The 16,072-nt window shown below is 31.9% G+C and overlaps 1 protein-coding gene across 1 annotated transcript in view; it reads left to right on the top strand.

Annotated features, from left to right (window-relative positions):
- The window catches only part of Si (sucrase-isomaltase), a 72,171-nt gene that overhangs the window by 8,112 nt on the left and 47,987 nt on the right, over positions 1-16,072 (top strand). Inside the window, exons 6-16 of the mRNA XM_031376029.1 lie at positions 1,386-1,537; positions 3,004-3,175; positions 6,077-6,176; positions 6,761-6,873; positions 7,597-7,722; positions 9,478-9,609; positions 9,698-9,817; positions 11,959-12,072; positions 12,866-12,950; positions 14,275-14,392; positions 15,810-15,981. Coding sequence (XP_031231889.1) covers positions 1,386-1,537; positions 3,004-3,175; positions 6,077-6,176; positions 6,761-6,873; positions 7,597-7,722; positions 9,478-9,609; positions 9,698-9,817; positions 11,959-12,072; positions 12,866-12,950; positions 14,275-14,392; positions 15,810-15,981 — 1,404 coding nt within the window. The remainder of the gene's footprint in view (positions 1-1,385; positions 1,538-3,003; positions 3,176-6,076; positions 6,177-6,760; positions 6,874-7,596; positions 7,723-9,477; positions 9,610-9,697; positions 9,818-11,958; positions 12,073-12,865; positions 12,951-14,274; positions 14,393-15,809; positions 15,982-16,072) is intronic.

The following is a 16,072-nucleotide window of genomic DNA, read 5'->3' as shown; positions in this document are numbered from 1 at the left end:
ATTGTCTTGAGAAGGATTGGGGCTCAATATGTGATGGTATTAAATTACAGACTACATTGAATTATTTCAAATATTTTTAACATTTATTTATTTTATATGTGTAGATGTATTTATTGCTGGTGTGAATGTTGTTACATTTTGTGTAGGTCTGTTGACCACTGAAGCCAAATGAGGTTATCAGAGCCTTGGAAACGGTGTTATAGATGTTTGTTAACCACTGTGTGCATACTAAGAATTAAACCAGAGTCTCCTCTCTAAAAGTCTGATGATTGTTCCTAACCACTAAACAACTTTCCAGGATACTCACTTAAAATTTGTTTAGAGATAAGTTAATAGTATTGTATAAATGCAGTGCAAAACTTCATACTTCAGGTTAAAGCAAGAGATTACTGGTTTATAGGGAGCAGTTAGTCACATACATGTGTGTGAACACACACATACAAACACATACACACACACAAAACACACACATATGTAATTTAGAAGATATAATAACAGCAACTTTTTAGGAACACATTCAAAATATTAAACGACTTAAATTATTTATGTATTGAGTTTTGCACTGATAAGAGTAGAACCCATGGGAATGAATATACTGAAAAAGTACTGTCTTACCATGAGGTATATAAAACAATCCATTTCCAAATACTTTATTCATTAATGCAAAAACTGTAGTAAAAGCCATTGCCTAACAGCAGGAAAATTGATAATTAATATTTGATATTATATATATGATATGTGTTATATGAAATATTTATATTTAACTGTTTGCTATTTAGATCACAAAATTTAAAGGAATAACAAGTTAAGGAAGGATTAATCAGAGAAAATAAACAGGAGTTATGAAAGAGGGCAGATAGGTAATTACTTTCTAGTTATATTTTTGTCAAGATGGATACTTAGGAATATTCTATATTACAAGGTTAAAATCCAATGTGAATCTCTACAGCTTTCTTTCTAGTGGTTCTTTATACTGTCAAGTTTCATTGAGATGTATAGATTTGGGGTCTGGTTAATTTCTTTTTGATTTATTTCATCTGTGAGGTTTTTAATAAAGTACTTTTAAAAATTAAAATTAAATGATCACTTTTGTCTTGGGAATAACTCAAGAACTAAAGACTTTACAATATTATTTGTAAAAGCCCAGTTTTCAATGATATTTAGTGACACTAGTTCTTCTATCAATAAACATAACTACTTAAGAATGTAGAAAACTCTCAACCTATAAAATATAATTATTTCTTAATAATTTGTATGTTTTATCTATGTTGTATTTGCAATATGATATAACATTATAGATATAGATCATTTCCCAACTTGTATGCAGTAATTCAGAGGTGGGTATATCGCAATCACTTAATGTTTATGTATTAAAATCTGGGCAGATCACGGATCCAAAGAACAATAGATATGAAGTGCCACATCAGTTTGTAAAAGATGGAACTGGAATCCCAGCACCTGACACACTGTATGATGTCCAGGTCTCAGAAAAACCATTCAGCATTAAAGTGACCAGGAAAAGCAACAACAAAGTCTTGTAAGTGATGGTTGTGTGCTGCTTTCATATCAGTCCAAAGAGATAGCCAATATAAGCCGATAAGGACATCTTAATGATAATGCCAGTTCATAAAGAATGTACAAATTTCTCCCAAAAATGTGAACGTATAGATCCATGAATATTATGATGGCAGAATTATTTTTTTGCTTAGAAGAAGCAATTATTATTTCTTTCCATAGAAGAAAGAAACTAAAATACAAATTTGAAAACGTCAGTTAATGTCAACCAAATGCATGGCAGGAACAACTGATAAATGCTTGCATTGCCAATATTCACTCATACTGGAAATGATTGCTATGTATGTACCCTTCATTATTTTATTTCACCTTCTCTTAAACAATTTTCAGAAGTAGATGCTTTCTGTTTAGTGAGGTATGAGTTTCCATGATAATGTCAAAATCATTTTTTTCACACATAAAAATTTAAATACAAGTTAAATATTTTTGTTTAGAATGTATTGTCTGGGGCAAGAAATAATTGTCTCAAAGAATTTAGTGAAATTTAGTAATTTCCTTTAAAAGTCAGCATTCATACAGTCAGCATGTATACAAATACACACATATATACATATGTATGATATAGGAAGAATTAATAAAGTTATGAATTTTAAACAGGGTGAGCAGGGATATATGGGAAGATTGAGAGGACAAATAGGAAGGAAATAATGTAATATGATCTTAAAAAATAAAAGAAAATATTTTAGAAATAAAAGAAATAATTTTTAAAAAAGAAAATCGATACAGGCTTTTTATCAGGTAATGTTAATTATACAATGTTGAAAATCAAATATCATAAATTTACTTTCAATGACTGTATTTCAACATTTCTTTAATTTGCTTTCTCCTATGTCATAAAATGTACTTACCTTTAAGCAGAATAGTCCAGCATAGGAAAAGAAATGCTTCAATGAATCACTTACATGTAAAATCCTGACGAGTCTAACCATAGAATTAATAAAACAGGATGTTTGTCTTGGCTCTGGAAGGTGAAAGACAAGAGGCTTTTGCTAATGGGTTACACTTGAAAACTATTGTTTTCAAAAGTTTTGCATTGTACTTTTAGTATTTTTGGAAAGACTGATTTTTAAAATTAATTTTAGAGTGAATGGAAACCAGTTCTGTGATGCAACATACAAACATAGTATCCAGCACAATGAGCATAGTTTAAACCTTGATCCACAGAATATAATTTATAATCTTTGAATCTAAACATTTTGTCTATTTATTATGTTGCTGTGTAACACTAATGATATTGGGCTAGAGGGTAAGATGCCTATGAAACCTTTATTGATGAAAACAGAGATCTACTGATACCATAAATGAGTTCTGTCTCTGTGACAATTTGTACTTCTCCCAGTCAATTATTCTGGATAATGTCAACATTAAACTGAGACAAGGGAGTGTTTCCTTTATACACATGCCTTTCTCTTTTCTCTTTTTGCTTAGGTTTGATACCAGTATTGGTCCGCTGGTGTACTCAAACCAGTATTTGCAGATTTCAACAAGACTTCCAAGTGAATATATTTATGGCTTTGGGGAACATATTCATAAGAGATTTCGTCATGACTTATACTGGAAAACATGGCCAATCTTTACTCGAGATGAAATTCCTGGTGATGTACGATATTATTTTAACTTTACAGAGTAAATGATCACACTGAAGAAGTTGAAACAATCAGTTCTACTTGACATTAATATTTTTGTGACTGTGCTGAATAAATCATTTACACAACAGAAATACCTACCTTAGAATTGGTTCTAATTTTTTTTTAAAATTAAACTCTTCTAGTCGCAAGTTTATTATACCACTTTCAAATACAATTTGTTTGGGTTGATCCTTTGAAACCCTCTTATTTTCCTGTACCCCAACTTGTACCTTCTGACACCCCGTAGCTTCTCTGCTTTTTCGGTTTCATGTGTTCTGTTATCGCTGTCCTTTTTCAACGTGAATCCTCTTCCCATCACGTTCATTTATCTGATTACATGACCCGTAACATGAGAGAATGAAAGAAAAAAAGAGAGGGTGCAGTTTTAAAGCCAGGACTCAGATCTGAGCGGGAACAAAAGGACATGTGGCATTTGTCTTTCTGAGTCTAGATTACCTAATTTATTACAGGATTCTCTAGTCCCACTTAGAGTCTTGGAAAAAAAATCACTCTTTCAAAAAAAACCTGAATCAAATTGTGTTGTACATATTTATTACATTTTGTCATTCCTTTGTTAGTTGCTGGGCAACTACTCAGATCTTTTTCCTCTATTGTGAGTAGGGTGGCAGTAAACCTGTGTGTGGAGATATCTCTTTGGTAGGATATGGAACTCTTTGGGTATATGCCCAGAAGTGGTATATATCATGAATATGCTAACTTCTTTTTAATCTTTTTTGAGGAAGTCCCATACTGACTTCCATGAAGGGGGTACTAGTTTACACTGCCAAGACCAACGAGTAAGGGTTCCTATTTCTACACATCCTCATCTGAGGTTTCAGCCATTTTCTCCTTTTTTAATTTTTTTTAAAAAATACTTATTTTATTTTTATGTGTATATTTTTTTTTGCATGCACCTGTGGATGTGTACCATGTGCATGCCTGGTAGCTGCAAAGGTCAAAAGAGTTCATGGATCCCCCTAGAACTAGAGTTACTAATATTTCTGAGCTTTCAATGTGGGGGATAGAGTTCAGGAGGCCCTCTGAAAGAGACCCAAGTACTCTAACCACTGAGCAAACTCTCTAGTTCACATTTGTTTTCCTAGTGATAACTAGTCTGAAATGGAATATAACATATAATTTAATTAATATTTTCCAAATGAATAAGGATATTTAATACATTTTAAGATATGTATCGATCTTTTGTGTTTCCTTTTCCCAGAGCCACCTATTCAATTCATTATCTCAGTTACTATCAGATTAATTCTCTGGTTATCTTTAGATTCCTTATTTATTCTAGTTATTAACTACCCTATCTGAAATATAGCTGGAAAGCATTTTCTGCAGTTCTTAAGACTATTGCTTTGTTGTTTGATTTTTTTTGAAAGAAAATATTAATTTCACGTTATGAACTGGTTCAGAATGATATACTCTGTGCCTAACGCTTGAAATATTTTTCTGATCTATTTTTAGCATTTTAAATTTTTAAAATTAAAACCTTAAACCTTTTTGACTCAATTTATGTGAATTTTATTCAGAACAGACATATGGATCTAACTCACCTTAACGAGAACTAATAGAAAAATCTTAATTTCTCTGATTTGAATATGTATCTGAAGATAGTGACTGTTTGCTTTTTTTATTTTTGTATTTTATTATTCTATTTTTTGCTCTCTTGTGGTTAAAGCTTGGTGGAATAATTCCAAATAGCATGTTGTCTATAGGTTGAGATATCTATCTTCTTTTAGTCACAATCCCTTGCAGTTTTGCCCATTTCTGGATGATCCACAGCATACAATCATCTAAGACATTCAGTTTTTGAAAGGGAGGTTTTCAGTTATTTTCTGTTTTGTTTTTGTAAATACTATAACTCTACATAATAAGGTATATAAAATTACAAGTTACGTACCACAGCTCTTCATGGAAGGATCATAGTCACAGTGCTTTACTTTTGTGTAGATTTGTTTCCTGTATTAATGTGAAATTCATAAGATTAAAATATAAACCAAAGCTGGGCGGTGGTTGTGCACACCTTTAATCCCAGCACTTGGGAGGCAAAGGCAGGCAGATTTCTGAATTCAAGGACAGTCTGGTCTACAGAGAGAGTTTCAGGACAGCAAGAGCTATACAGAGAAACCCTGTCTTGAGAAAAAATAATAAACCACTAAAGCTATTTTTACTTATTACCTAGTTATCTTTATTAGTTTTGAAAACCAATGTTAATACTCATTCAACCAAATGAGTAAATGGATAGTTGGCTTGAAGGAACTTGGTACAAAACAACAGATAAATTCTAGCACTCCTTGTTTTCGGTGTTGACAGAATTGCCATCTGAAATAAACACTAGACTTAAAGCTTCTTCATTCTGACTTTCATTCCAGGTTTCTCTCAAGTTTCTGTCTAAAACCAATTAGAAAGTCTTACAGTTCCACTTGTCTGACTTGTTTAGGATTTGTCTGGATTATCTCACGGTCTCATCTGTTCTTAGAAAACAGAATCTAGAATAGACATTGTTCTGGCTCCTATGGGGGAAAAATGTGTGTGTGTGTGTGTGTGTGTGTGTGTGTGTGTGTGTGTGTGTGTGTTACAATCAGCATAATTATTCAAATATATTTAATTCTAATAAAACAAAGAAGCAAGCAACATTTTAACACATGTCAAAGTCTCTTTAGCTAATATAAAGTTAGTATAATATATTATTTTTGTATCTTTTATGTGATGTACAATAAGGGGAAATAGTATAGATCTATAGAAGGGTAAATTACAAAAGCAAATACATTTGTAAAATACATTTTAGCAAATATCTTCATTTTGATTTAAAATGTCTTTACTTTATATTCAGTTAAATATTTAAAATTTGAAACTTCATCTTCCAGAATAATCATAATCTCTATGGGCATCAGACATTCTTCATGGGTATTGAAGACAAAACTGGGAAGTCATATGGCGTTTTCCTTATGAACAGCAATGCAATGGGCAAGTACAAGTTATTTGATAATATGCTTGGGTGTGGGTGAAATTTGCATATAAGTTGTATAAAACTGGAATATATGTACTCTTCTTATTCCATTCATAGATATTTGACTCCACAAAAAACAAAAAAACAAAAAAAAAACTATTTTGTAAACAATGGTATAGTGTGAAATTATTATTGGAAGATTTCAAAATTACATTTTAGTTGTGTTTTTATTTGGGAAAGTATACATAGTGTCATGCCATACAATTAATCTTAAGTTGCAATAACTAATTGAGATATGGTTTTAGTAAGATATTTGTTCTTATTAGGAATATGAACCTTATGCCTTGTTATAAGATTTTCAGAGGAGTCATGCCAATTTTGGAAAAGAACATCTTGACAATCCTTCATAAATCTTACAAGCTACAGCCTTCTGTATTTCTACCAAGTTAACCCTATTGTCATTAGCTTACTTCTCCTTAATAATTGAATATTATACACTGATATGGCTAACAAGATTTCTTTAAATATGTGTCACAAATGTTCTTATCATTGAAAACATTTTACAAATTATTTACATATGTTTCCTATTTTTATTTTCTAGAGGTTTTCATCCAGCCAACTCCAATAATTACTTACAGAGTTACTGGTGGCATATTAGACTTTTATATATTTCTTGGAGACACACCCGAACAAGTTGTTCAACAATACCAAGAGGTTTGTTTCAGGATGAATTTATAAATTATTTCACACAATAATTTACTTTAAGAAGTTGTTAAATAATTTGCTACACATATGGGACTTCCTATCTACATGTAATTTACTTATTACAATTTAACGATGAGTTGATATTTTTTATTATTCCTCTGTATAATGAAATTTACATTTATGTAAAAGTCTATTTTATTTAGATTAATTTTATAACTAGATCACTGAGCTCAGAATTCACTCATTGGAGCTGTTACTTACTAAACCTTTAGTTATGATTGTTTTTGATAGAATAAAACAAAGTATGTCTATAATTTGGGAAAATAGAAGTACCCAATGAAAATATGGATCATTTATGAATTTAATCAAAATGGGCTATGAAAAAAAAAATGTTCCTCTTGTGTTATAATTTCCTTTATGATACTTTGATTCTTTTCTTTAATTTTTCATGTTAGACAAGTATATTTTTGAAATGTTATTTTTCCTGAGTGTTTCCTTATCACAAAACACTCAAATATGTGGTACAGACAAAAACTTATTGTTTTGGTAAGTATTTATTTGAAAATTCTGGAATATTTGGTAGAAATAAGTAGAATTTAGATGTGATTCTGTTCTTACATTATATAGTTAAATGAGTGCTAAAGGCAAAGTAGAATAATAAGCACATCAATATTAATGATTCTAAAGACATTTTTCTTTGTTGAAACTAACTAACTGTCCATTCACCTCAAGCTCATTGGACGACCAGCAATGCCAGCATATTGGAATCTTGGCTTTCAACTGAGTCGCTGGAATTACCAATCTTTAGATCAAGTGAAAGAAGTCGTAAGAAGAAACCGGGAAGCTGGCATCCCATATGTAAGGAGAGTGGAGGGTGCTAGGGATTGTGGGATTGTAGGACAAACATGGTCATATATAAGGAAATGACTCAAAGTGTCATGACACATGAATACATAAAGTATGTTAGATAGATAGTTTAGAATATTTATATTTATAAAATTGATGTAATGGTATATTTAATTTATATCCATATTTGATGTTTGTAAGCTGGTTAAGTTTGTGTACTTTCTTCTTTTTTTGAGACTATATTTATATCACTTTTAGCTTTCCTTTCCATTCTCCAGACCCTCAAATTCCTTGTTTTTAAAAAATTAATGACTTCTTTTTTATTAATTGGTCAATTCTTTTGAAGAACTTAGTAGAAGTCATATTAATAAAAACCTTTTCTTATGATATTTCCATTTAAATTTTGAGAATTCATACGTGAATTAATGACTTACACTCTCCCTCTCATTACCCCAACTTCTGTGTTCACACCACAACTTCTCAAATTGATAAACACTTATTTGATTACTATTAATACACATACACACACACACACACACAGACACACATATGTGTGTGTGAGAGACTTGCCTAGGATATTTGATGCTGCCTGTATTTGTTTAGGGCTTACCATCTAGAATTAAGTAATCTATTCCAGGACATGGCCCTGGAGTAAACCGATTCTCCTTCCCATAACAGCTATTCATTACCAGAAACTGGGACTTTGTCTGATTTCTTCCTCCATGCTGATCCATCAACTGGCATTGTCATTGGACAGCTCAAATTTAGGCAAACATATTGTTAAGAAACAACACCCTTCACAATAGTCACAAATAATATAAAATACCTCGGTGTAACTCTAACTAAGCAAGTAAAAGATCTGTTTGACAAAAACTTCAAGTCACTGAAGAAGGAAATTGAACAAGATCTCAGAAGATGGAAAGATCTCCCATGCTCATGGATTGGTAGGATTAATGTAGTAAAATTGCTCATCGTGCCAAAAGCAATCTACAGATTCAATGCAATCCCCATCAAAATTCCAACTCAATTCTTCACAGACTTAGAAAGAACAATTTGCAAATTCATCTGGAATAACAACAACAAAAAAACTAGGATAACAAAAACTGTTCTCAACAATAAAAGAACCTCTGGTGGAATCTGCATCCCTGATCTTAAGCTGTACTACAGAGCAATTGTGATAAAAACTGCATGGTATTGGTACAGTGACAGGCAGGTGGACCAATGGAATAGAAGACCCAGAAATGAACCCCCACACCTGTGGTCACTTGATCTTTAACAAAGGAGCTAAAACCATCCAGTGGAAAAAAAAGACAGCATTTTCAACAAATGGTGCTGGCACAACTGGAGGTTAGCATGTAGAAGAATGCAAATCAATCCATTCCTATTTCCTTGTGCAAAGCTCAAGTACAAGTGGATCAAGGACCTCCACATAAAACTAGATACACTGAAACTAACAGAAAAGAAAGTGGGGAAGAGCCTCGAGCACATTGACATAGGGGAAATTTTTCTGAAGAGAACACCAATAGCTTATCTCTCATTCTTGAAGCATGCTCTGTCTCTGTAGCTCCTGCTGATTTGCAGTTTGAAACTCTCCTACTTCCCTCCAAATAGTGAGATTAAATTACATTAGTAAGCTTTCCAAGGAGTAGCTTGAACTTACTGCTAACTTCATTACCCTCTGCATAAAAAAGAATGCTTGTTCTTAAATATTGAGGTTACTAGAAACCTCTTTCTACTCACACTGAAACCAACTTTGTTAATTTTCAGGATGCACAAGTCACTGATATTGACTACATGGAAGACAAAAAGGACTTTACTTATGATGAAGTGGCATTTAAAGGACTTCCTGAATTTGCTCAGGATTTACATAACCACGGACAAAAATATATTATCATCCTGGTAAAGATAATTTGTGTAATAAGACATTTTTTATTATTATGCATTTGTGTATTAACCTATTTCCTACAGCATATTATTTCTCAATCAGGACCCTGCAATCTCTATAAATAAGCGTGCTAATGGTGCGGAATATCAAACATATGTGAGGGGGAATGAGCAAAATGTTTGGGTGAATGAGTCAGATGGAACCACACCACTTATTGGAGAGGTAAGATCTCACATCCATTAAATTCATAGGGCTCTGACTTTCTATTTTGCAAATAATGCTTGTGTAAATGTCACATGTGTGTGTGTTTGTTTGTGTGTGTGTGTGTGTGTTTATGTGCATTTCTCTTTGGATTTGTAATTTTGCAAGAAAAAGTAATGTGAAACACTCTGTAATAGATGATTAAAACTCAATTATCAAAATGGAATCCAATAAATTTTATATACTTTTTAAATTACTGTGAAAATTCTTCAATGTTCCTTCAATATAAAGAAATTAATATAAAATATTTGTAAATAAAGTAACTACAAACTACACACTTAGTTTTATGACTTCCATTTAAAACTGAAGATAATGTGTAATTACTGAAATTGTTGCCAGGATGAAAGTTGAAATATTCAAAATTGGATTAAAATTTCAGAGATCACAGAGTCAATTATGAACAGAAGTCAAAAGGTGTCTAGCTTTTTTGCATATTTATGCATTCACATAAGCCTGTCAGTCCATCAATATGTGTATGCATGCGAGTGCAGGCATAAGTGCACCATTGCATGTATGTAGGGTCAGAGAATAACTTGACTGTCAGTTCTGGCCTTTCACCTTGTTTGATACAGGGTCCCATATTTCCTGGTCCATTTGTGAGGCAAGCTGTTCCACGAGCATCATAGGATGCTCCTATCTCCTCCCATTACTTCTTTAGGAGTCCTGGGATTTCAGAATGGCTATGGTTCTGGGAATATGAATGCATCTTTTTTTAAAAAAATTTACTAGATATTTTCTTTATTTACATTTCAAATGTTATCACCTTTCCTAGTTTCCCCTCCAAAACCCACCTATTCCCTCCCCCTCCCCCTGCTCACCAACCTACCCACTCCTGCTTCCTGGCCCTGACATTTCCCTACACTGGGGTATTGAGCCTTCACAGGACCAAAAGCCTCTCCATCTTATGTGGCAAAGATTTAACTGATGGAGGCATCTTCCCAGCCCTTGATGAATATGTTTGTACAGAATAAATATTACTAGAAACAAAGCCATACCTCTTGACAAAAGAAAATAATGTCTAGATACAAAGTGTTGGTAACTTACTGTTGTGGTTAAAAAACAAAAACACAACAAAAAACCCAACTAAATAAAACTGTGAGGAAATAATATATATGTGTGTGTGTGTGTATTAAACAATTAAACCGTTATTTATAACAATGATAAATATTGTATCTATCCTTACTGTAATTTATGAACTTAAATTTTCCAAAGCAGCATTTTGTCCTGTGATAGTAAGCTCCACCAGACCCACACAAGTCGCTAGTATTTCACAGACTATGTTTTTTGGACACTTCCTACTGTAATCCTGGCCAGATCAAAAGATAATAAATAGTGTTTATCTGGTTTTAAAGCTATGCAAACTTGTCATAATTAATTAGAAATGAATTCTGCCTGTGAATACTGTTATTTGAGGAATACATAAAGAATAATAGTCTGAAATCGTATGCATTATAAAGAGGCAATATAATGTAATACACCTCATCTTCGATACAACAGGAACAGGTCTTTGAGACCTTGAGTTTAAATTCCTGCTGACTAGCTGTTGGGAATATGGTCTTCAACATCCCATTTAATCTTTCTGTTAGTCATTCATCTCACTTTGTAGGATGGATTTAAGTAATATACCTTATTTGTAAAATGAAAACAAAATTATGTGTTTCCAAAAGTTCTAGTAAACCATATGACATTATAAAAAGATTAGAACACTTAGACAATATTTAGCACATATTGCCATAAAAGTGAAACTTTCTTTTCTTGAAGTTTGGAATGTAGATGTGTTTGTAGATGTAATAACATTTGTTTATTAATGAAACTGAAAAATATTACTTTGAATAATTCATTTAATCTACAAGGATACTAAAAAAACATTTACTTTTAATTCACATGGCAATTTTAACTCCCTCTTTTTCTTCTTTTCTAAATACTCAACATTTCTTCATATTTACTTTAACTGTTTTCATATGCACATGAGTCACACATAACTACTGAAGTACTATATTGGAGATTTAATGGTGTTAAATATTATTAACTACATGAATTTGAAATACTACTGAATATAATTTTTTTATTCATTTGTACATGTGAATAATTTATTCATCTAGGTATGGCCAGGATTAACAGTGTACCCAGATTTTACTAATCCCAGAACCTGGGACTGGTGGGCAAATGAATGTGATCTTTTCCATCAACAAGTGGAATATGATGGACTCTGGATTGTAAGTAACTATTGTAAACAAATGGTTTTATTTGGTGAGCAGAAAATGTTATGTCCATAAACACACACACACATACTCACACAAACACACACACACATACATACATACATACACACATACACTATAGAATATATTCTAAGCGAAATTTAAATATTTTCTATCACTTCTTAACGTATGTAAACACCATGGAAGAAAGGAACAAACAGTGATGTGGATTAAGTGAATATTGGTGCAAACCACAGGCTGAGAGCATGATAGACACTAAACAACTGCTTGTCACCATCAAAAATGTATAATTAATGGTTATGCTGGAAATGTGTATAAGTTAATTACAGTGAGAAGATAGACACAACTCTGAAAAACGTTTGTTAAATGTGTAGATTTGTTTTTATAAATTTATAATTCTGTAAAATGAGAGATGTTTACAACACTTACAATCCTTCACTCGAGTCTAAATTACCTGTCTTAGTGTGTGGATCCTGTTTTTAGGTGTGTGTGTGTGTGTGTGTATATATATATATATATATACATATATATATATACATATATATATATACATATATATGGTGTTAATTTTTCTCTTATTATTTTGTAAATTTTATTTCTTTATGTCTTATTTATGTCTATACCAGTAAATGCTAATGTTCATGGACACTTATACCTGTGCCTACATCATCAGATAGGTAGATTACATCCAAGAGTAAAACAATTTCAAGAATGACTTATTGTTAATAGCATAGGAAATGTGCTATTCACAATTTTAAAATTTGGTATTGTATTCTTTTCTATTTAGGACATGAATGAAGTTTCCAGCTTTATTCAAGGTTCTCTGAAAGGGTGTACTTCTAATCTATTGAACTACCCTCCTTTTACTCCCGGTAAATTTCATTTGCTTACCTAAATACTCAATGTTGAGCCAAAATTTGTGTTAGGTAATAAATTATAAACCATATTTCTAAATCACAATTTTGTTATACTTTTTAATCCTAAATTTAATGATTTTTCTTTCTTTGTCAAATATAATACCCCATGTTTGCATTAATGTATCACTTATTTATATTTGTGTTCTATGTAAGTACACATCTTTTAATGCTCATATATGAGACATTGAATGTTTTCTTCCTTAATCAATACAATATTTTTATTTCCTTTTTGTGCATGTTGTTTGTGCATGTCAACAATTGCATGCGTGTGCATGACCTCATGTAAAACTAGATGTTTAACTTTTTAATCTTCATATTATTTTGCAAATTTTCTTTCTTTATGTTGTATCTACATCTATACCAGTATATGTTCATGTTCATAGGCACGTTTACCTGTGTCAATTCACAGAACCCTGTAGAAAGTTTTTGCTTTGTCTATCAACCTCTGTTTATTCCACTAAGGAAAGTGTTTCTCCCTGAAATTAACACTCATATTTTCTCAGCAAAACTTAAGTATTCTTGTTCTGATACACAGAATTATAAAGCTGCACTGTACATCCATCATGTTACATGGGTGCTGGGTTTTACATTCTGGTGCTCGGGTTTTCATATCAAGTATTACTAATTATTGAGTAAGCAACCTAACACAAAATTCATTTTTTAAGACAAGGCTTATTCCTTAAAGCTAGAGTGTGTTGATTGACTAAATGGGAGAGAGGGCTACAGGAGATATAGACAGACAGAGTAACAGAGTTTTAGGTATCCACCTGTCTATAACTCCCTGGGAAAGGATGACAGATGGTCACCACCATGTGTGTCTTTCATGCAGGTGCTAGAGATCTGAACTCAGGTCTTTATGCTTGTGTGCTGAGCGTTTTCCTTACTAAGCCATCTCACCAGCTCTTAACCACCATCACATTTGCATCAATTAGTATGGTAGAAATGATAAGAATTAGTATTTAGACGAATGCTGTACAATATCAATGTGTAAATTACAATGTACTTATCAATGACTATTCCCCATGTATTCATGTATTACTAAAACAATGAAGTATCATTTAATTAAATACAACATATTACATGTAATGCAATTAATGTGTAATGTGTTTATACTTATTGTAGCTAAAATCATTGTCCAGTCACCACAGAAATGAATTGTTTAACTAAATGTGGTCGTTTGTGATTTTTTTGATTAGATATGTAGAATGCACTATAAAAACAGAAACAAATATTGTGATAAAATATCTCACAAGAATACTGTGATATTATTTTCTCTAAGGTATTCTTGACAAAATCATGTATTCCAAAACTCTTTGCATGGACGCTGTGCAGCACTGGGGGAAACAGTATGATGTACACAGCCTGTATGGATACAGCATGGCTATAGCCACAGAGAAGTAAGTCAAATTTCATGCAGAAACTCAACAACTCACTATGTTTTGTTTACACATGTGTTCCTGGAAGTTTAGCAATTTAGATAGAATCTTGCAAGAGTCAGAACGAAAAACTATTTTCAAGTTAAAAGTCCCACGATATTAAAATATCTTTCTTTTACTAATATGGATATTATCAATATTCATAAGTTATCAAGAATTATATGACTTGTGTATTTAGCAAAGATTTGCTTATTCCATAGAGGATATTCTTTTAAAATGTTTTTTTCATTGTCTATGGAAAATAATGATATAGTTGTTTTTACCAATCATGAAAGTCTCAACTGGCTTAAAATGGTGATGCAGTAACTGCTTGTTTACTTTCTAATTAGTAGAGTATAGTAGAATAAGGTGCATGGCACAAACCAGAAGCAGGTATGTAGCACACATTGATTTTCAGTTCTTTTGCTAGTGTTCTGTAAGTTTCTAGAGAGCAGTAACTGATACCACACTGAGCTTCTCAGTATTTTTAACATTCTCTTTAAGTGTATATTCAAGTGTTGATGATTTGCTGGTGCTAAGTGACACAATGCCCTGAAACTATAGGATATTATCTTTATAAAATTGTTACTTCTAATTTTACAAACCTTTATGTAGTAATAATTATAATAATAGTAATAATAATAATAATAATAGAAAAATAGGTTACAAACTTGAAAGTGAGGTACAAAGGGTAGTTTGGAGGGAACACTCTTTGTACAAGCTGGAGGGAGAAAGTGAGGAAGGAGAGTATTATAATTCTATTCTAATTAATAATGTTTAAACATAAATAAATAAGACATGAATAAAGTGTGGAACATCACAGTTTTAATTAGGAAAATTATCAGATAAAAACCAGCACTACCTATGGCTTAATGTAAAACACTTTATGCTATGAAAAAGACATGTGAGGATATCATATTTTTACAGAGAGAGCCTAGTTGATTTCATATTTTAAAGTACACCTGGGAATTTTGTTTGTTTGTTTATTTTTCTGATGAATCACTTTGATGAAAAATTATCATTAATGGACAGGTACTGATAGAGGATAGAAAAATAGTGAATTATTAGAAACTATTAGAAATTGTTCAAATGTTTCTCAACTATGCTAAATGCCACTACACACATTATGCTTTTAGTTTAGTAATTAGTAGGTGAAATTATTCAAAATATAATATTTTTCAAAGATGTCCTCCTCATATATTTTTCAGAATATATTCAAGTGAGCTGCATACTAGTAGCTAAATGCAAAACAGATGTAAAAATTTCACAAAATTTTTGAAATATTTTCTTGTGTTAGAGAAAGGATTAAAAACACATTTGAAACTAGTATTTAAAAAAATTTAAGTATTCAATCTTCCTTTTAGGTTGTATTTATTTTATAACTTGGTTATATTTTTAGAGCTGTGGAAAAAGTTTTTCCTAATAAGAGAAGCTTCATCCTTACCCGGTCAACATTTGCTGGTTCGGGAAGGCATGCTGCTCATTGGCTTGGAGACAACACAGCCTCATGGGAGCAGATGGAATGGTCCATCACAGGAATGCTGGAGTTTGGCATGTTTGGCATGCCTTTGGTAAGATGGTCTACTACTAGTGAAAAGCAAGGACAGAGCAAAGTTTAAAATTTTTAAGGTAGAGAAATGTAACAAATTTGAAATATGGAAT

Source organism: Mastomys coucha, unplaced genomic scaffold (assembly GCF_008632895.1).
Source record: "Mastomys coucha isolate ucsf_1 unplaced genomic scaffold, UCSF_Mcou_1 pScaffold16, whole genome shotgun sequence".
In the NCBI taxonomy this organism is placed as follows: domain Eukaryota; kingdom Metazoa; phylum Chordata; class Mammalia; order Rodentia; family Muridae; genus Mastomys; species Mastomys coucha.
Note: the sequence above shows the minus strand (reverse complement) of the source record. Positions and strands in the feature narration are given on the sequence as shown.